Below are 22,241 nucleotides of genomic sequence, written 5' to 3' on the forward strand. Positions count from 1 at the left end.
AAACATCCAATATGGAGGCATATTGGCCGAAATATTGGGAAATAATAGAAAACATTGGAGGTAATTGGAGGTTGCAGAGCTTTGAAAAATTAAAGGATAAGGTGCAAAACTGGTTACATTATGCCCAAATTAATGAGGTTTTTAAGCAAGACAAAAAAATAGGATTCCAGGTGGAAAAATCGAAACTTGAGACAGAGTTGTTAGAACCAAAGACCAAGGTAATTTCGAGAATGTACAACTTGCTGCTTAAATGGAACACTCAGGATGAAATAGTTAAAACAGCCATGATAAAATGGGCTCAAGACATTGGTTACAATATCATGTCAGAAGACTGGGAAAAGTTATGGACCACCGGTATGAAGTTTACGGCATGTAATGCCTTGAAAGAAAACATTATGAAAATGGTATACAGGTGGTACATGACCCCAGTCAAACTCGCTAAGATATACCATTTGTCTGATAATAAATGTTGGAAATGTAAGGAGGCTGAAGGGACATTCTTTCACCTCTGGTGGACGTGCCCAAGATTGAAGGCCTTTTGGGAAATGATCTATAATGAGTTAAAGAAGGTGTTTAAGTACACCTTTCCCAAGAAACCAGAGGCCTTCCTTCTGGGCATTGTCGGCCAGAAGGTGATAAAAAAGGATAGAACTTTCTTTATGTATGCTACAACTGCAGCAAGAATTCTTATCGCCAAGTATTGGAAGACCCAAGATTTGCCCACACTGGAGGAGTGGCAGACGCAACTGATGAACTACATGGAACTGGCTGAGATGACTGCAAGAATCCGGGATCTGGGAGAAGAGGCAATGGAGGAGGATTGGAAAAAATTCAAAGACTATTTGCAAAAGTATTATAAGTTGTATGAAACATAAGATGTCGTATGATTTAGAACGTTAGCCCCAGCAATGAAGTTTAATTATTTAGGAAATTGTTAACATTCGGGAAAGAACCAAAGTTTAAATGGGTTAAATGATATCAGGTTATATTTTTAGAGTAAACGGAGAACAAGAGATTTAAACTTAAATTGCAATTGAAAATATAAAGAAAAACACGAAATAAGGGTATAATTTGCTGATGACTTTATTATCAAGAATGCACTATGCGGGAGACGTGGGGAAGTCCAATGGAAATTTGAAATAAGTTATTGAAATGGATGTTATTTTCTGTTCTTTTTTCTTTTCTTTTCTTTTATTCTGTCTTTTCTTATTTGTAATTTGGAAAAATGTAATAAAAATTATTATAAAAAAAAATAGAATTATGTGACACCCAGTGGTGTAATTAGCCACTCGGGTGCCTGGTGTGTGGGGGCGTGTCCTGCAGCCGGGGTGGGGCGATCCGCCCATGGGGGCGGGGCAATCTACCCATGGGGGCAGGACAAGCCTCTCTACCGCTTGGAACCTCTCCGCCGCCTGTAGGGTGGCTGAGGGAGAGGCAGTAAGGAGATACAAGTCCCACGCTGCTGTTTCAGGTGGTGTAGAACCTGCAGGCGCCTACGCCACCACATCACTCCTAAAAAGTTTTGGGAGCCCAATTTATTTTTTATTTTAAAAACCCTCATTTTGTAAAACAACTGCAACCCAGTGATGACACCCGGGGCAGACCGCACCCCTCGCACCCTCCTTCCTCCGCCACTGGTGACACCCCGAGCAAAGAAAATAAGCAACTATGCAACCTGTAGAAGACATCTGAAGGCAGCCCGGTATAGGGAAGTCTTTGAATGCTGAATGTTTAATTATGTTTTTATATATGTTGGAAGCCGCCCAGAGTGGCTGGGATAACCCAGTCAGATGGAAGGGGTGTAAATAATGAAAAGATTATGGTGACTATGATTATAATGATGATGATGGAATGACCTACCAAGCCAGATAACTGGTCCATCTAGCTCAGTACTGTATTGTCTGCGCTGACCAGAAGTAGCTCTCCAGGGTTTCAGGAAGGGGACACACCCCATCCTGCTTGGAAATGTTAGGGATTATATCTGGGACTTTCTGCACGCAAAACAGGTCATTCCTATTGTGGAAGTGTCTGTGTGAAGCACTGTACACTTCTTGACTTGTGCAGCTCAATTGCTATGGACACAAGTGCACAGATTGTGCCTTCGTTGGATGTGATGTGTGGGCACCCTTAGATAATATCCTTGATGGGGAGGTGGTGGACAGGACAGAATAAAGTAAAGCACGAATCCTTGGAATATCTCGCTTATCCCTGTGTGGCCGCGTGATCAAAGCACTGACCGGAACCTGAGTGTCCCATACAATAAAGACCTCTGAAACTTGGCAGGCTTCTTTCAGGCGTCTGGGAAGCAACTGGCTGCTGCTGCTGCTGCTGCTGCTGCTGCTGCTGCTGCTGCTGAGATTTCCTTCCTGATCCAAGTGACACTTCTGTGAGTAAGAAAACATTTTGAAATGCAAAGCAAAGGCTATGACTCATCGGGAACGGGATTTCACCCGCCTCCTGTTAGAGCAAAAACAAATATGATTGCCTCAGAATCAAATCAGAGCCAACTAAAAGAAGGTGGCGGCAAGGGTCATTTTTAATTTTTTTATATTTTTTAAGTGTAGCTGTGTTTCTTCAGACTACAAGTTCATTGCAGGTATAGAAGCAACTGTATTGATAAGTGACGGTGTATTGATAGTGGACTACCTTCACAGTCAGAGGCAGCAATGTTTATGGATACCAGTTGCTGGAAACTGCAGGAAGGGCGAGTGCCCTTGTGCTCAGCTCCTGCCTGTGGGCTTTCCCACAAGCATCGGGTTGGCCGCTGAGGGAAGAAGATGCTGATCCAGAAGGCTTTTCTCATGTGAGCCATAGATGTGGTGTTGCGTGGCCATGTGTCCTACACTACAAATGACAGCCCTCTGTTTGAAAGAGCCTCCCATTTGAAGGGCTGGTCTGTTTAAACAGAAAGAAACTAAATCTGCAGTCCCGACCCCACAGATAAGCCTGTTGAATTCAATAGGACTTGCTTATTGAATGGTAAGGATTTTGTTGGAAGACTACACAGGAGGGTTCCTGAAGCTGCCCATTTGGTACCTGGACAGCACACAGATCACCTAGCTGCATTTCTATTTAAACAATGGTTGTTTGTTTTAAAATTTGCCTCTATGCAACTTTGCCTATATAGATGTATGCCCTCTTTTGGGGGGGCTGGGAGATGGATAAGTTGCCACTGAAATTCAAGAAGTGAATCAACTTTGTGGTGTCCCCTTTTGTACATTTCGGCATCTCCTCTCCCTGGGTTGGAGCCAGAGCAACGGCTTGTTCACACACACTACACTGAATACAGGTACAAGCTGTCCCTAGGCAGGTACAAATGCTTGTCTGAAACAGTGTGAACTTGTTGATTTGCGCAGCTCCATCATAGTGTACGCAGGTACACAGACAATGCACTTGTTGTACATTGATTGTGAATAACCGTATGAGTGTCCAGCTCAGTTACTTGTGCAGAGTGTAGTGTCCACTGTGTGAGCATTCCTCAAATCATCCACACTGAGGTCCCATGAAATCTATATGAAAGTATACACAGGCTTAAGTGTGACTGATTTGCTCTGGATCCAGACCCCTCTCAGCCAGCAAGCCTTCCAAGTAGCTATATTTGAACCTGTTGAGTTATCAGCAGCCTATCAGGGTTCAGCAGGCACACTAAGGCATGAAGAGCTCTAACCAGTATTCCCTCCCTCTCTTCCTCCCCTGCAGGGAACCCTTGGAATCATGGTCCTGCGAAGACAACTGGTTATCTCTAATCAAATAATATTAACCTATCCTTAGAACATATCTGATGATCATCAAGGATGATGCCTTCTTTCTGGATTTTACTTCCAATTTGTGCTTTAAGGTCAGGCTTCTGTCAAACTCCACTTATTGGAACCAGAACTTCCTCTGATCATAAAAACGCAGAAAGTTTAAGAATAATCTTTCTGAGCCAATCCTTTTAACACTGCCAGAATTGGCAACAGCTTTGTATGATGTCTGAAAGGGCGCCAAACCAGGAATTAGGTGTGTTTTGTCCACACGCTGATCAGCAACAAACCTTAGAAGGTCCCAGTGGTAGAGCACTTTATATTCATTAAGTATACTTTTATCCAGCCCTTCATCTTACATTTTCAGAGCAAGCTACAATTCAGTTTAAACAGAATGACTGACAGTAGATAATAACATCCCTGAAGTCAATCTTAAGAGCAGTCATAAAATGCCCCATGGAGTTGCACTTCTCCTCAGAACAACCTGACTAGTCAATTAATCCTAACATCCCAAAACATAGGTGCATAAAATTTTCCAGGTTTCACCTCAGTATCACATATCTGGTTAGGAAATATCCCTGTCCAAAACCCTGGAAAGATGTTGCCAAGTGATGGCAATATTAAACTAAATGAGCCAATGGTCTGATTCATTGTCAGACAATTCCCCATGTTCCTGGGTGTCCTAAGCTGTCCACGCAGATCACAGTATCCTTCCCTGAAGATGCCTATGACTGCATGTGCTGGCATTATGATCACAGCGCACTGTCAAAGGAGGAGTTTTGGTACAAGGTCTGCCAGAGTGCCACATCACTCATGGTTCAATGTACCATGCTGTCTGCCCCAACACCCCTCTTCCCACATCAGCCTTCTGGCTATTGATAGACCAGACAAGGCCTCTGAAAATTGCCCAGGAGAATGCGACTCAAATAGCTACTTATGTTATAAAAATCAACACATAGCGGTTTTCTTCCTTAACAATGTGATCCTCTCAAAAAAAAAAAAAAAAAAGCTCGCAGTTTGGAAGCAGCCTCATCCAAAAGCACTTATTTCTGGCTTCCTAAGTAAACATGGCCAATCTGAGTCAAAATGATGAAGTGTCATTAAGCAACCACATTCTGGGGAAAACCTGGGGATTGTGGACTTCAGCATATCCATAAGTATAGCGCTGTCTACAAGTGCCATTTAAGTGAAGTCCAGTTCAGAATTACATCCCACACTCCATTCTCAAGCCAGAGATGCAAACCCAATTCAATTGTGTCTGTAAAGATGGCAATTATACCTGGGGGAGGGCATGTTTCAGAGGAACACAAAAGGGTGTAAAAAGTCTGTTTTGCTATTGCAGTGGTACCTCGGGTTACAGAGCTTCAGGTTACAGATGCTTCAGGTTACAGACTCCACTAACCCAGAAACAGTACCTTGGGTTAGGATGAGAACAGAAATTGCGCGGTGGTGGCGTGGTGGCATTTGGCTAAAGTGGTGCTTCAGGTTAAGAACAGTTTCAGGTTAAGAACGGACCTCCAGAATGAATTAAGTTCTTAACCTGAGGTACCGCTGTATTTAAATCAGGGGTTACCAACCTTAGTGCCCCCTGGTGTTGCTGGACTACAGCTCCCATCATCCCTGTGCTGGCTGAGGCAGACGGGAGTTGGAGTCCGCCAGCTTCTGGAGGGCCACAGCTTAGCCATCCCTGTATCTCAGGCTTGTTCTGTATACAGAACTGCAGATACATTTGGCTAGAGAATGAAACGGTAAGAAATACGTCATGTTTCAATAGTAGATTTTATTAATTCCATAAGTGCCAGGTTTTATTATTATAGGAGATTACAAAGAGTACAAAAAAGCCACCCCAGTACACCTTGTCTCCTTTTGTGCCCCATTCTGAAGTTGTCATCAATGCATAGCTTTTAGCTTGATATATGTGGGAACAGGATTGGTACTAAAATGGCGTCCGAGGCTGGACTTAACTCAAGCCATTGACAGGTCTAGAACCATCGTAAATATTGCAATAAGGGGAGGGGCAGCATCTGCAAATCGCTACAGTGGTGATAGCGCGGCAAAGCAGCAACTGCATGCGCATGAAGCCAATCGCTAAGATGTGTGCAGGGCGAGTTAATCACTGGTGGTCAGTGGAACATAACATTGGTTCCTCAACAGAGATAGCAATGGTGTAGGCAGGCTGATAAAATGTGCTGTGGAGGCTGGTGTAAAACGCTAAGCGCAAGATCTCGACAGAGTTTAGGAACTCTGGGAAGAGGACATGAGCAATGGGCATAGCACTCTCCTTGGTCATTCCTATCTCCAGCTCCACGGCTGTATAATTGACACCCTTGCAGAAGATATCCTCTTGCTTGTAGAAACGAACAGTTTCCAGAGGATCCGAGTCAGGAAGGCTGGTGACGGAGGCGATTTTGTCGATCAGATGGACCGCCTTTTTGAACTCCTCCTTGGTGAGAGGGAGCATCTTGTCCCTCCTTTCTCGGCGGAAGAGGATCTTGCCTTCGTGATGAGAGGTGGGAAGTTTGCAAATCTCCACCAGGGAGGAATTGGTCTCAGAGTACTCCCATACACACTTACTCTGGGCCCTGCGTCCACAGTAATCCCAGAGGCCTTGGTCGTTATCCATGTGGCATCGGTACCCATCGGTTCCATATTTTGCACAACGGTAGTTGTTGTGGCAGGGCAAACCAGTGGGGGTCACATCGTGGAACGGAGAGCAACGTTGCTTACCATGGCCTGTATTGCAGTGAAAACCCTCTTTAGTCGCTCGGCATCCATCAAAACACATTTTGTTGTCCTGAGCATATTCAGCAAAGCCCTTCTCGCTGATCAATCCACAGTAGTTCCATTCCCCATTTTTTAAGTAGCAGTAGTGGTAGGAGCCCCCCCAGAGATCGCACATTGTGGCACATTTTTCACCTGTGTGTCCCAAGCCTTCTTCTAAGGAACAGTAGTCCCATGATTTCCCGCTGCCACCACTTTGCTTGCACCAGGTATAATCATAGCCGTGAAAGTCACAAGCGTTTGTACATATCCCCTTGTAGCTTGTATGATGAACAACAACTTGGGAGAGAGTGGAAGGCAGAAGAGAAAAGAAAAAGAGTAAAGTCACGGGAACACCCATGATGTTCTTCAGACTCTAAAATGAAAAGACAAACAATTAAAGTAGCTGCATGCATACAACATCATGTTACATCTCTGTAGGGTTTTCCCCACCCCTCTTTTATGCCTGTCTCTTTCATTACAAATCCATATCCTCCAACATTTCTCTAATAAAAATAGGGATGTCCTATTCAATAATGAAGAAGGAGGAGGAGGAGGAGGAGGAGGAGGAGGAGGTTGAATAGTAACTCATCTCCTTGGCTTGGGAGTCAAGTCACATAACTCCGTACCCTCCAACATTTATCCAATGAAAAGAGGGATGTCCTAAGGAAAAGAGGGACATTCCGGGATAAAATCAGAAACCAGGACAGTTTCTGTAAATCCAAGACTCTCCCTGGAAAATAGGGACACTTGGAGGGTCTGCAAATCACCTCTAATAAGTTTCTTTTGTAATGCTTTATACTGCTTACACCTTAAAGAAGCAGAGCATTACAACATTTTTTTGTCATGAACCAGCCTGAGAATGTTATGAAAGGGTGGTCTATATAAAGGTGTTATATAAATATTAATCAATCAATGACTTGAAATGCACTCCCAGCAGAAAAACTTAACAGGGAGCTCTCATTGGAGACTGCCTAATATCAGAGTCAAATGGTACCAGCTATTTCTGGGTTATATCCAGGGGGAAACAGCTGCTGCTGTCATACGCTGTCTTGCATTGCCCATATCTAAGGCTGTTAAGACAGCAGGGGCAATAACCCTCCTGGAGGCTTCACAGGAGCAATGGATTGCCCCATACCACAAACCTTTCTGCTTGTTGCAGATGGGAGCAGCAGCAGAGGAAGATGTAGAATACGCCTAACACAGCCTTCTCCAATCTCAGCCAATCAGTCTCAGCCAGCATGGACAATGGTCTGGGACAATGGAAGTCATTGTTGAACAACACCCGGAGAACACCAACTGACCCAAGGACCAAAACATATGCACATACTAAGAGTGCCTTGAAAGACCCTTCCAAGAAATGATCTCAGGGCCCAGGAAATTTGAACTTGGATTGGAATGCTTTCTCTCACAAGAGTCTACCCACCCATTACAGCTGGGGCAGTCAACATAGTGCCTTCAGGATGATCAGTCCAGCCACCATGGCCAGGAATGATGAGAGCTGGAATTCAGCAAAATCTGGAGAGCAAGCACCGTGTTGGTTACCTCTGCTTTGCAATCTTCATCAGAGGTCCTACAGTGGTACCTCGGGTTACATACGCTTCAGGTTACAGACTCCGTTAACCCAGCAATAGTGCTTCAGGTTAAGAACTTTGCTTCAGGATAAGAACAGAAATCGTGTGGTGGCGGTGCGGCGGCAGCAGGAGGCCCCATTAGCTAAAGTTGTCTTCAGGTTAAGAACTGTTTCAGGTTAAGAATGGACCTCTGGAATGAATTAAGTACTTAACCCGAGGTACCACTGTACTTCACATCTAATTTCCAACAGAAGACCATTTGGCTGAGACATGGGACAGGGCCTTTTCAGTTGTGGCACCCAGACTATTGAGCTCTCTAGGAAGTCCCTTCGGCCCTCTCTTCATTGCCATCTCAGGACGCTGCCAAACCTGTTCTTCTTCCTCCAGTTCTTTGGTATAATTTTTGTCCTCCACCCTGTCCTGTGAGTTTATTACTGAACCCATGGTTTATAGCTGTTTTTATTATTATTATTATTCTTTACTCGTCTATTTTACTAACACCCTCTTCAGTACTCTAATCATTGCAGCATCCTTCTCTTCAGTTTTGTGAACCATGTGATCACATGAAACTGATAGCTAATGCTGAGCAAATCCATGATGATTATAGACTTGAATCTAGGTCTCGTATGTCAAATGTGACCCTTTGGAGATCACTGGTTCCAACAATGAATAGCAATGAGATAAATTAGCTGTGTAATAGACAGTGAATTCAGAAAAGCTAATTCAGCAAAGAATTCCTTGGGGAGGGGAGTAGAGTGCAATCAGTCAGCCAATAGGTTTCCAAATTAAACAGAAGACTACGGAATTCCTTACCACAGTCTAAGCATCTTCCAGGAAAAACAAATAATTTTTAAAAAGCAAAAGCATGGAAGGCAAGGGAGTCCAGTCTGTCATTCCTGGAGGTCCTACAGGCACTATCAAGTTGGGCCCATGATATCTATGTAACCACATAGGACATGAAATAGCAAGGCACAATAACTGGGGAAAGGACCACGTTTTCCTAGAAATAAAGGGCTGTACGCAATGTTAGTCCTACTCAGAGCAGACCCATTGAAATGAAGGTGTGTGACTAATGTAGGTCCATTGATTTCATTGTGTCTGCTCTGAGTGGAATTTAGTTGAATCCAACCCAAAAAAAATTGTAGTGCTGGAAGTATGCAATTTCTTTGCAATATAGGAATCTTCCTTAAAGGAAGACATCTGGATCGCCCAGAACAACTTAATAACTGCACTTTTTATCATGCGTGCAGGAAGGATGACTAAACCTCTCCCATTCACAGTCTCATGTTTTGCATTTGTTCTGAATTTAAGCAAAACACCAAAAAACCATGAAACCAACTAGCAACTCAGTGATGGTGCTGGTGGGAGCAGATTGTTTGCTGCTTTGAAACTTTCCCTTCCCTTATGCACACAGGTTATATCGAATGTTACTCAGACTCAGAGTAGACCCATTGAAAATAATGGACGTAAGTTGCCATGTCCATTAATTTCTACTCTGAGAAATACTGGATACAACCCGTATAACATAATGTCCCTTAAAGATTGTTGTCCAGCATATCAAATTGTGACAGTGGAAAGACTTTATAAGTCTTAGCCAGCATCTCTTCACAATAAAGTTGTGGTGTAGATTGCTCCAATGCCCATTTTATACCCGGGGAACAGATCCTAAGAAAGTTAAATTGTTCCAATGTGTTCAAGCAGGTGCAAGGTTGAATAAGTTGTTTTCTACCCATGTGTTTTAAGTTTAAAGTCCAAGTGGTCAAACTGACCCAGCCCTTTCTCAATTCTGCTGAAATCCTTTCCAATTCTGAGCAGTGGTGCTCCCTGGTAGGCACTGAACTGATCAGTAGCAGACCAGTCATATGTAAGCACGGGGCAAATCTATCAAATTCACGCTTTGAAATCAGTATGAAAAATGAGACGCATCTATCTTTTGAAATTCACACATATCCAAATTTTGCAATGCAGTTCTCCAACTAAAGAAAGTTTACAAAAATACATACATTTGGGGAACTCACTTGCAAAAAAGAAATGTGTACATTAGTCAAAGCTGCATACCAACATGTGATTATTAGAAGAAATTCATGCCAAAATACAGATTAATTTTCATGAAGATTTTTTTTTAAATAAAAAAAAATCATATATTGCTGCAGAAATGAGGAGAACTGATTAGCAAAATGAGACATGGAAAGGACCAAGCTGACAGATTCTTCCATCCCTAGTCATACAGAGAGCTCACACCATCAATATGTTAAATTATTCCTGTCTAATGAAGAAGCTGCTAGAAGTATTTTTGATAAAACCATACAGGAATAGGAAAACACAGATATGCTAAAACCATACAGGAATAGGAAAACACAGATATGCACCACGGCATTTGAATTCAACGGCCCCATTTCTGGGGATAATCGTTCAAACTAAGAATGGCTATTTCCGCAGTTACAATCCTGCTAACTATACTTGGAAGTGCAAAAAGAAACCCAACAAAGCAGAAATTAATTGGGGGGAAGTTGTTAGACACTTCCCACAGAAATAGAGAGCTGTGGTGATGGAGGAAATGCTCAGAATTATATTGTCCCAAACGCCACCAGCAAAACAAGATACGTATATCAGATTAAAACTGCAACTGGATGAATAATATATGCAGCCCAATCCTCTGTCAACAATCCTTGTGCTTACACAGAAGAAAGCCCAACTGATGTCAGTAGGACTTGCAGCATGTTCCTAACCAGGTCTCCTCAGAGGTATGTTATGTTGAATTCAATGGGGCTCACTCCCTAGTAATGGAGGGTAGGCTTGCAGCCCTACTTTCAAGTATGCTTGTCTAGGACTTGCCCCCCGCATTGCTTTCCCTCATCCCCACTGCGTATTCCTTCGGTTCCTGAGAAGCAAAACACCCTGTGTCCTCCTCACTGTGTTTCTAACCAAACAAGCAACGAAGCTCAAAAATAGGACTTTATGAGTTTCATTTCTGAAGGAAAGAAACCTGACTAATTCAATAAATCGTCATCATTATCCTTGTCTTATTTATCCTTATTGGTCAGAACTCTGCTAAACAAGTTGTCTCAGGTACTTACTTTTGTCCTCTCAAAACTCTCTCCTTGCTCGCTCTCTGCTGAACCCCCAGGAGCAATGATGAACAAGCAATACTTTTTGCTGTTTATATGCTGAGGAAATTCAAGCCTTTGACCTAATTCAAAGCAAAAAAAAAAATTGGGGAGGGAGAAACGAAAGGAAAACCTTACATGAGGCAGCTTGGACACAGATAGAAAACCAACTCTCCAACTCTTCATCTAACTTGAACAGATATCTAGGCAAGGGGTTGATGGACTGGAGTGAATGGTACAAAAAGTTTTTGCCTACCCGCTACCCCCACTAAACTTTACCCTAGGCCTCCCTAGCACCCTCAGTTCTTCAAAGAAGTTGGCACTTACCTCAGTTCTCTTGCAGGCTGGTTGCCATTATTTGAGAGATTTCATTTATCTGCATCTGTTCAACCATTATGTGCAAACCTTACTACACCTAAATGAAATTGGCTCAGTTTTCATCAAATTTATAGTTTCCTAAGTAAGCCTCAAGTTCGTGCCCACACTACCAGGTCTTTTACCCTCAATGGAAGTTGTATTTTTCATGGCCACTATTCACTTGTGGCATGCGCAAGTGAAGTGAGCACGTTGCACGAGGGGGCCCAGACCCCTCCTTGAAATTTTGGGGTGCCCTCAGCTCCCAGCTTCCCCTAGATGGTCCCCCTGCAGTAGCATGGGCTTAGAAAATCAGCAAAGCAGGGGAACCCAAAAAAATAGATTTTTAATTTTTTTTTTAAAAAAAAGCATTGAAGTAGTCATCTAGAAAGAAGCTGTTTTGATTTCAGCGTGCATGTAACTTTAGTGTCATTTTGAAAAAATAAAAGTTATTTTATGGTTTAGTATTGTATTTGTTTTGAATCACATATGATTCATAATACAGTGGTGCCCCGCAAGACGAATGCCTCGCAAGACGAAAAACTCTCTAGACGAAAGGGTTTTGCGGTTTTTGAGCTGCTTCGCAAGACGAATTTCCCTATGGGCTTGCTTCGCAAGACGAAAACGTCTTGCAAGTTTGTTTCCTTTTTCTTAACACCGTTAATACAGTTGCGACTTGACTTCGAGGAGCAACTCATAGAACGCGGTGTGGTAGCCTTTTTTGTGGTTTTTGGTGATTTTTGAAGCTTTTCCAAAACTTTTCCGACACCGTGCTTCACAAGACGAAAAATTTGCTAGACGAAAAAACTCGTGGAACGAATTAATTTCGTCTTGCAAGGCACCACTGTATGTTCAATGCTTCGGGCCCCTGCAAGTCTTAATCTGACTCTGCTTACTCTCAGTTCCCCTTTGGCTTTAAAATCATCTAGGATTCTGACATTTCTCATCTTACTGTCATAAACCACCTCCACATTTCCAGAGAAGTTCTTGCTCTTTTCAAAGCCTTATCATCTGTTTAGAAAAGCATGACTTATGGTGGGGGCCTGAAAGTGAACTGGTTGCACCCTGTTCCTGAGAACTCGTTGGCCATAAGAGTGCATTTTTAAATGGCATACCTTATTTTTCATTTTTGTTTTCATCCCTTAGAATGACCTGCGGACAAGAAATTTAATCTTACTGTGGCTGGTGAAAGGAACGGCAATCTGCCCTTCTTATCCAAAAGAAAGAGCAAGTGGGTCCAGCTGAAGGGTGGGGATCATTCCTTGTCACATGCTTAGGTAAAAGTAAAGGTAAAGGACCCCTGGACGGTTAAGTGCAGTCAAAGGTGACTATGGGGTGCAGCGCTCATCTCTCTTTTCAGGCCAAGGGAGCTGGCGTTTGTCCACAGACAGCTTTCTAGGTCATGCGGCAGCATGACTAAACTGCTTCTGGTGCAACAGGACACCATGACAGAAACCAGAGCACACACGGAAATGCCGTTTACCTTCCTGCCGCAGTGGTACCCATTTATCTACTTGCACTGGTGTGCTTTCAAACTGCTAGGTTGACAGGAGCTGGGACAGAGGAACGGGAGCTCACTCCGTCGCAGGGATTCAAACCGCCGACCTTCTGATTGGCAAGCCCAAGAGGCTCAGTGGTTTAGACCACAGCGCCACCCTTGTCACATGCTTTGGGAGCTTGGGTAGGTAGCCTATGTGCTTCTCACCCGAAGGGTTTAAGTGTGCTCAGCCCAGACTGCTCATGAGAAGGCTGTTTTAAGAAGAGCAGAAGCTTGCCTGGTGATTTTAGATTGGGACTAAGCCCCACAGAACTCTATAGGACCTTCTTCCACAAAGCTATCCATAGCCTACTGAAGTTCATTTGTCTTTCAAATAAATCCAACCATTCTATTCAGAAGGTGCCATACATTACATCCAGCTATAACATGACTGCATTTGTAACACATATGTAGTAATCATAATAGAACTGCAGTATATATTTTTTCACATATTACATCCTACAGCAGTGGGAATTTTACATTGTTTCCACCACCATCAAAACATACCAGGTGTGAGATCTACCCTGGACCATGATGAAATGGGTCCGTAGCAAGAAATTGCACTTTTATGTAGGTAACTCTGTTTGAAGACAGTTCACATTCTTAAAATGGACAGAAAGAAGGATGATCAGTCTCCTTCTTGAACTGAGCATAGTTGATGTTCTTGACCGGCAGTGAGGTTTTTGCTGCCCTGCCTTGCCAGGAATTTCTAGTGCATACTTTCTGTTGACTAGGCAGTCACAATTTCAACATTACAGCTAGCATTAAGGTAGAAAGCTAGAAAAAAATGAAGCAAGAAAAGGAGAACCAACAGCAGCAGGTAAGGTTAGAAACCATTTCTTTTAATTAATGAACACTATGTCTGCTAATGAACAAAAACAGGTTGCATCAGCAATCATCCAATTGCTCAAACAAAAACTGGTTAAATCACCCAAATGTCCCATTGCTAGAACAAAAGCAGATTTCATCACCGTTCCAATTGCTAGTCCCAATTGCTAGAGTAGGCCTATTAAAGGAATGGAACTTACATAAGTGTTGACTTACCAAGCACCAATTAATGGGTCTACTCAACTTGAGAGTTTCAGGTGGATTTAGGCCAGTATCTCCCTTGCAACAGGAGGTTAAAGGTAAAGATAAAGGGACCCCTGACCAATAGGTCCATTCGTGACCGACTCTGGGATTGTGGCACTCGTCTCGCTTTATTGGCCAAGGGAGCCAGCATACAGCTTCCGGGTCATGTGGCCAGCATGACTAAGCCGCTTCTGGCGAACCAGAGCAGCGCACAGAAACACCGTTTACCTTCTCGCTGGAGCGGTACCTATTTATCTACTTGCACTTTGACGTGCTTTCGAACTGCTAGGTTGGCAGGAGCTGGGACCGAGCAACAGGAGCTCACCCCATCGCGGGGATTCGAACCGCTGACCTGCTGATTGGCAAGTCCTAGGCTCTGTGGTTTAACCCACAGCACCACCCGCGTCCCTAACAGGAGGTTATTCTGCTGCTATTATGTGGCAAGAAACACTGTAGATCTCAAATACTAGAGGCAGAACAAGCAACACGTTTCTTTGTTTTAAAGCAGCAGGTTTTGACAGAAGAGAACAGAACTGACAGAAGAACTGGATTTAAATAAAGAACAAAAAGACAGTGTTCAGAATACGTACTTTATATTAGAAATACAAGCCATTAGCAACAGTGGTCTCTGTCTTACACATTCAAAGAACTGTCCTCAGCTCATCTAATAGTTAAATTCTGCACAAAGCTCTGCTTTCACAAGAGGAGTCAACAAAGAATTCCTATTGTCAGTCCATGTGTTGCCCATATGTGAAAGCACCCTCTCGACATGAACATTGCTTACCAGGATAGCGAGTGAAGCACTGACAACTTGCAGCTGAAATCTAGATGGAATGTGCTTCAGTAACTCTAACCATTTCTGATCTAGAGGAAGATCTGATTTTCTCACCACTGGCCGAAGCTTCTGAACTAAGTTGAGCTCAACAAATAGCTCATCTGCTTTGACTTCAACACCCTAGTCTGTAGGCACAAATATGGTCTAGGGCTAGGGCCGGCATATAAGCAATGATGGGAGTTCTCAAGGTCCTACCATTTCTCAAGGTATGTTAAAATCTGGCAGGTATCTTTTGTAATACATGCATGTTGAAAATCAGATCGCTGTTTCAGACTTAAGAACAATTTTCCTCCAAAAAATACTTGGTACATGGAATTTATCAGTTACTCTGGCACGTTGCACATTGAACTGTGGAGCTGTGGGCTTACTGAGCGCTTTGCTTCCAAAACAATAAGAGCTTCGTGAAAAAATTGCATAGAATGATGCTCAAAATAGAGGTAGCACTCTGGGAGAGAAATCTGAGAAGTGATGTCACTAGGTGCCTCGTTGGTCTGGTCCCCAATAAACTGCCACATGGTATCACTTGTCTGCTCCTCCCCAAGCTCAAGGAAATTGGGTTTTATGGCAGGCCACAAGTGAAGTAGCCACTCAACAGCTGGGAAGAGAGAGAGAAAGAGCCATCATAGGATTCTTTCAGTTTCTTGTTTAGAATCTCTTGGAGAACTCAATGTATACTTTATGACCAAGGCCTGCACATCATTTTTACTTTTCAAACAGGCATGTCTGGCAGAATTGTGAAGAACGTGACAGTAGCCGTTTGCCATTACAAGATAACTTTTGTGTGCCTTTGGTATTTGACTAAACATGCGAGAGATTCAGATGACTTTCTAGAAACGTGGTACCCTTTTATAACACATTCTGTCGAGAAATTTACCATCCACCACAATCACATATGGGAACGTGCACAATATATTTCTGTAATATGTTTGTCTGTACTTCCTGGGGAGTGTGGAGGGAGGAGTTCTATTGTAATGGCTCATCAACATTGTAATTTTTAAAAATCAGTAAAATACATTTAAAAGATTGCGGGCTAGGAAAAGCTGGATAAATTCACATCAGAACTGTGACCCAGTTTTTAACAGGAAGGGTAAAATAGTTTTTTGTCTGCCAAGGGTGTTAGGTTTTTCAACACATGCAGTCATCAAATCAAGGCTAGCCACTTTTTTTTAAAAAAAAAAGTTACTCCTTAGCCGTACAATAATGAATAATTATTCCAATTTAGCAGTATAGGAGAAAATTCAGTGGCATATATATTTACAACTCTCTCTTTTCTCTTATGGACATGCATTATTAATTAGGCAAAGAAAAATGTAGGATCCAATTCAAATCAAATGGCAGCTTTTCTACAGGGTCTCAGAGGAGTTTTTCAGCTGGATGAGCAAAGAATTGCTCTCCCATTAACATTAATGAGAGCTGTGCTTCTGATCCCATCTCAGCATAAAGACAAAAGCCCACAGTTGGGCAATACTTTCATTGGAGCCAATCAAAACGTCACAAAATAGAGGGGAAGCTTTGGGGTTTTCCAGAATTCTTCTTCCTCATATTAGAATGTTACACAAAGTTGGGGGAGAGGTACAAAAATAAAACTGGATGTTGTGGCCATGAGAACTTGGGGTCCCTCCATATGACCTATTTGTTGAGCATTCACCATCCTGATTTCCTGGCACAAAGTTCACGTGGAGGTCAGATTATATCTAGTCTTAATTTGTTTGTGGGGCAGTTATATGACAATAGGCATTCATCCTGCATCCATACTGATTTGCTTGACAAATGTTTATAAGTCTTCCTGTTAGTGATACAGCCACATCACTGCTGGTGCGGAAGTCAGTAATGCACTTTTTTTTTTAATGAGTGGTCTCTCACATGTGTGAATATGTTTTGGGGTGGGTGGTATCTATTGCCACACCCGTCCATCCATTTGCACCTCACCTGAGGACAACCTATTTTTTTTGTTTCCAGTGACCCAATCAGTATGAGTGCACCTACCGGTATTTCCACTTATTGCCTCATTCTAAAGGCACAACAGTCCAGCTCGGAGGAGCTATTCTCAAAATCTCAACACATGTAGGATATTGCCTTGGGTAGTGCATCAGAACTTTAATTTTTCTTGTGCGATAGCTCTGTATCCGAATTCTATACCCCACACGAATCTTGTTCCAAATGAAAACCTCTCATACTTGCTGTTCCTGAATGAAAAATCCCGAACTTAAGGGGAAGATACAGATATATTTGACACACACCCCGCCCCGCCCCCCACATGCTAATTATGCTATCCATGTATATCTTGATATCTTGATCATTTTGGATGCATTTGGGGGCGAGCTATGGTTTTGTGCCTTGTGCCCCTATACACGAAGCCAAGCCAGAGCACAACTAAATGCAGCACAGCCATCTTCTCAGAAAAACTCTTCACAAGCTCAAGAGGTCAAGACACGAAAGCTTTAGGAACTAATCTACACTTAATGACCCACCCAGTGATATTCAGAATATCACTCATGAAATCACCCAAGATATCCCTCAAGTAATTAAGGAACAAAAGAAGAAAAGGCACACTAATCTAGGAACTTCCTCTCTGCCCAGAACGTTGGAGGCTATACACCACACCCCTCAACAGTATTTATAGGAACTCAAACACCAGACTCTGCTCTGTTCCAGTAACAAGAAGCCGAAAGCACCAGCCTGAAGATGACGAGTGAGACCTCGTCGAAACGTCGCACAGACACCCCGACTCTTACACGGGAAGACACCCGAAGACACCAAAACCTGCATTCCTGTACCCGTGAAAATCTACGAAAGCATATATATATATATATCAAAACCTGCATTCCTGTACCCGTGAAAATCTACGAAAGCATATATATATATATATATATATATATATATGACACTGCACTTTCGCGAGTTCACCAACCCATCACCATTTTATATCTAAACGAGCACCAAGCTGCAAGGAGGCTGATGTAAAAAAAGAAAAGAAATTAAGCTACATCATCATGGTCATTTTGAAATCCTTCTGTGGGCCCTGCATATGTCCTGGAAACAGGAGCACTATAGTGCTTGTCAACAGCAGCAGCCTGAACCTTGTTTGTCACTAGATTAACTAGAGAGCAGCCCACAAGGACAATGATTCAACCCTTCGTGCCCATTAGGCCCGTTGTGAAAGGTTTCATTCACTTACCAGCTGGCAGGGTGGAACACAATCTAAAGATGGGAACAAGCGCAATGTTGAGAGCCAGACTGGCCTCCCTGCAATCTAAAACCAAAGTGGCAATTAATTATGGATGGAATGCGGCCAGGCGCTCCGGCATTATAATCCAATGAGACCACACAGAGAAAAAGGCAGCACCGCATCACGTCCTGGGCACTCAAAGGGAGAGCGGGGTTTCCAGAACTCCCAAAATAGTAAGAAAACTGACCAGCAGACCATTATCTGTCTTGGATTAAGGCAGCATGGTCATAATTTGGTGTGTTTTCTTCTATGTCTTGGATTTATGTAACGGTTTTTCATTCACCAGGTAATTTTCTTCCTTCGAGCAGCCCAAAGTTGACCTCTACCCGGACCCACGGGGAAAAATCTCACAAATTTAGTATGGCATACGCTTCTGTAATAATACATTTGTTACTTTTTAAGGCTCTTGTTTTTTGCTGCAACTGACTAACGCAGCTGGAAATGGGCATAAAGAGTCCGAGACGACTGGAGAAGAGGAGATTAAGGAGTGACATGAGAGCAATTTTCAATATCTGAAGGGTTATCGTGCAGAAGATGGAGCAGGCTTGCTCTTTATTGCTCCAGGGCAGGACTTAGGGGCTCCTCCAGATGACTTGTTTATTGAGTATTCATCCCAATTGACTTGCACACAGTTTACATGGGGATTAGATTATATCCGGTCTTTATTGAGCATCCGTTCTGATTTGTTTGCAGAAAGTTTATATGTATTGAGGAATGTGCAGTCAAAAGTGAGGCGGTTCGGGCCCCCGATGTTAGACAAGGAGGCCAGTCTAGAGGGTGCATGCTTATCCTGTTCTCTTCATATCCTCCACTTAATTCAAGGAGCTCGGAGCAGTATGCTAGCTTTGCAATGTCACTTGCCCAGCACCTGCTCCCGCAAACAAGGCTTTTTTCCCCCCCACATCAGAACCCACCTTGGACTCGCAGTATAACTGGGGCAAGAACAAAAGCCCTCATACCACTTTAACAACCATGAGAGAGTTCCCCCAGTGACTCCTGGGAACTGTAGTTTATTACAGGTGCTGGGAGTTGTAAGGGGAATTATGATGATGCTGGTGATGGTGATGATGATGATGTTAATCTTTATTAGTCGCTTGTTACCAAGGCAGGTGCACCATCTCTATGGGGCTGAGGCCTCTAGAACCCTCCCCCGCCCCCAATGTCCACTGGGATGAGGCTTAAAAAGGTAAAGGGACCCCTGACCGTTAGGTCCAGTCATGACCGACTCTGGGGTTGCAACACTCATCTTGCTTTATTGGCCGAGGGAGCCGGCGTACAGCTTCCGGGTCATGTGGCCAGCATGACTAAGCCGCTTCTGGCGAACCAGAGCAGCGCACGGAAACGCTGTTTACCTTCCCACCAGGGTGGTACCTATTTACCGTATTTTTTGCACCATAACACTCACTTTTTTCCTCCTAGAAAGTAAGGGAAAATGTCTGTGCGTGTTATGGAGCGAATGCCTGCGGGTGGCGGGGGGGATCTGCTGCAGTCGTGAGCAGAGGATCCATGGTTCCCCTTCCTTTCCTCCTCCGTGGTTACAAAGCATGGATCCACATGGATCCTCAGGATTTTTGCATTGGGCTACTCCAAACTCACTGTCAGATCACATGTGTGTGGCCACAGCATGAACCACAAAAATAATATATTCACCATTTCGTTTAGAATATTTTTTTTCTTGTTTTCCTCCTCTAAAAACTACGTGCTTGTTATGGTGTGGTGCGTGTTATAGAGCGAAAAATACGGTATCTACTTGCACTTTGACGTGCTTTCGAACTGATAGGTTGGCAGGAGCAGGGACCAAGCAACAGGAGCTCACCCCGTCACGGGGATTCAAACTGCCAACATTCTGATCAGCAAGTCCTAGGCTTTGTGGTTTAACCCATGGGATGAGTCTTAGGCCCCCCCCCCATATATATATTGAGAGAGAGAGAGAGAGAGAGAGAGAGAGAGAGAGAGAGAGGAGGCCTGGCAGGAAGTCATCCCAGGCTGTACAGAGGTGGGAACCCAGCACAGACCATCATGGCCTGGCGGAAAATGTCACATCAAGAGGAGGCCCGATTGGCCTCTCCCAATATGACAGTCATCACACATGCAATGTACAACACGCATCACATGTGTGATGTCAGCCCCACCCCACCCCACCCCCCAATGTCAGGCACAACTCAGTGCCTGTGTACCAAGGTCTCTGACTGACTTACATTTGAAAGCATAAACGTAAATATATTACACCCTCACAAAATTGTATAAAACCTTTACATTCTCATAGACACGCCTACAATTCATTTATACACCCACACAGATACACACAAAACATCCCACACCGGGAAACTTTGACAGCCAACTAACAGAAGATCCCTTCAAACCAAGGTCTTCTTCAAACAGAGCAGGGATGGGGAACATGTAACCTCCCAGACAGTGGCGTAGCGTGGGGGGTGCAGGGGCGGGCCGGCCGCACCGGGCGCAGCATCTGGGGGTTAGGGTTAGGGGGCGCAAATCCATGGGTTAGGGGGCGCAAATTACTTGCCTTGCCCCGGGTGCTGACAACCCACGCTACGCCACTGCTCCCAGATACTGCTGACCAACAATTGCTATCATGCTTGACCCTCAGGCCACACTGGCTGAGGCTGATGGGACATCTGGAGGACCACAGGATAGCCCACCCCGCCCCCACCTTAGCCAAGCTGACATTCTTTCTATCCCAACACAATGTCTCCATCTTTAAGCTGCACAATAACCACGCCACCTTCGCCACCCCCTTTTTTCACCTTCCAAGATCCTTCATTGTTGCAAATCTTAGGACAGCGAGCTCTGCACAAGAAGTACATCTTCCCATCTGCATTCACTGGTCCTGTTGACTTTTGGCATTTGCCAAACACTGAGCTGCTAATGCGAACGCTAACCAATGGGTTTATAATAGCTGCCAGAGAAGAAAAGAAGTGCTAATGAGCATTTGCTCCTTTGTCATATCCCTGTTTTTTTTCCATGAATTCTGCTATTTGTCACTGGCTTCTATCTTTCGGCAGAGGACAATTGTGCCAGCTGCTATCTGAATGGGGACTTTCCAGCTACATTTAAAGAGAGTGTTTGTCTTCATTAGGGTTTTGTACAAATTCATTCAGAGGATACGGTCACACTGTTCCTTAGGCGGACCCTATCTCTGAGCTCTCACACTGCTTAGACCAAACATTACAACTCACTTTATGATCTTTGTGTCACTTTCCGCCTGTGTTAAATTCTCCCCATGATGCACTCAAACCATGTTATCCAAATAATAGATTCAAACTAATAATTTCTTGGAAACATTTTTTTTCTAGTTTTAATGTTTTTTGGTCCTAGCGCAGAGCTGCTTTAGCCATAAGATCAAAATACTACTGCTTAGCAACATAATAGACATGACATAAACGGGATGATAGTACAGAACTTCCAACACATAGTCCTTGGAGAAAGAGGAAGGAAATAGGGTAAGTGAAGAAGAAAGGAAGTTCCATTAACCACTGTAAAGAGGAAGCAATCTAGCTATTTGAAATCTTTTGCATTTTCAGCATTTTTCAAGAAGCATCACTTCTTGGGTCAAAAAAATGCTCAAATTACGTTGCAACTTCTTGTTCGCAACCATGTTCAAAGGGAGAAGGACAACACAGTCCTGTGCATGTCTTCTCAGAAATAAGCCTTACATTTACTTATTCCCTGTTTTTCTTCCACGATAGAACTCCAGGCAGTGTACTTGGAGTTCCAAAGTTGATTCCCACCCGGTCACTGCTTCTCTTCAACAAAGTTCAGTGGTTCAGCTAGGGCTGGACCCCATGGCCTCAGTACAGGTTCCCACAAGGCAAGGGGCCCCAAATGACCACCCAGGGAGTAACAGATAATACAAGCATCAGCCAACAGGCCTGGCATTTGCTAGTCAGTCACCACAGCATCTTTTCCCTTAGAAAACATTTTAGGTATTTTGTATTGTACATTGCTTCAATTATTTTCCTGGTTTTTCCTCATTTGTATTTTATTGTGTTGAGTTGCTTTGAGATTCCTTT

The 22,241-nt window shown here is 43.5% G+C and overlaps 1 protein-coding gene across 1 annotated transcript; it reads right to left on the reverse strand.

Annotated features, from left to right (window-relative positions):
* Positions 1–5,503: 5,503 nt before the first annotated feature.
* On the reverse strand, positions 5,504–18,230 carry LOC309515802 (uncharacterized protein). Its single transcript, XM_082194024.1, has 3 exons — positions 18,160–18,230; positions 11,155–11,267; positions 5,504–6,879 (listed from the first exon to the last, which is right to left on the reverse strand). Exon 3 carries the CDS (start codon positions 6,862–6,864, stop codon positions 5,857–5,859), a length of 1,008 nt encoding a protein of 335 aa, XP_082050150.1. The 5' UTR covers positions 6,865–6,879; positions 11,155–11,267; positions 18,160–18,230; the 3' UTR covers positions 5,504–5,856.
* Positions 18,231–22,241: the final 4,011 nt, after the last annotated feature.

The sequence above is a fragment of the Podarcis vaucheri genome (genome assembly GCF_965113315.1).
Source record: "Podarcis vaucheri genome assembly, chromosome: 12".
Classification (NCBI taxonomy): domain Eukaryota; kingdom Metazoa; phylum Chordata; class Lepidosauria; order Squamata; family Lacertidae; genus Podarcis; species Podarcis vaucheri.

Coding starts and splice junctions, on each gene's coding strand:
- LOC309515802 (XM_082194024.1), bottom strand. CDS start 6,864: ATGGGTGTTCCCGTGACTTTACTCTTTTTCTTTTCTCTTCTGCCTTCC.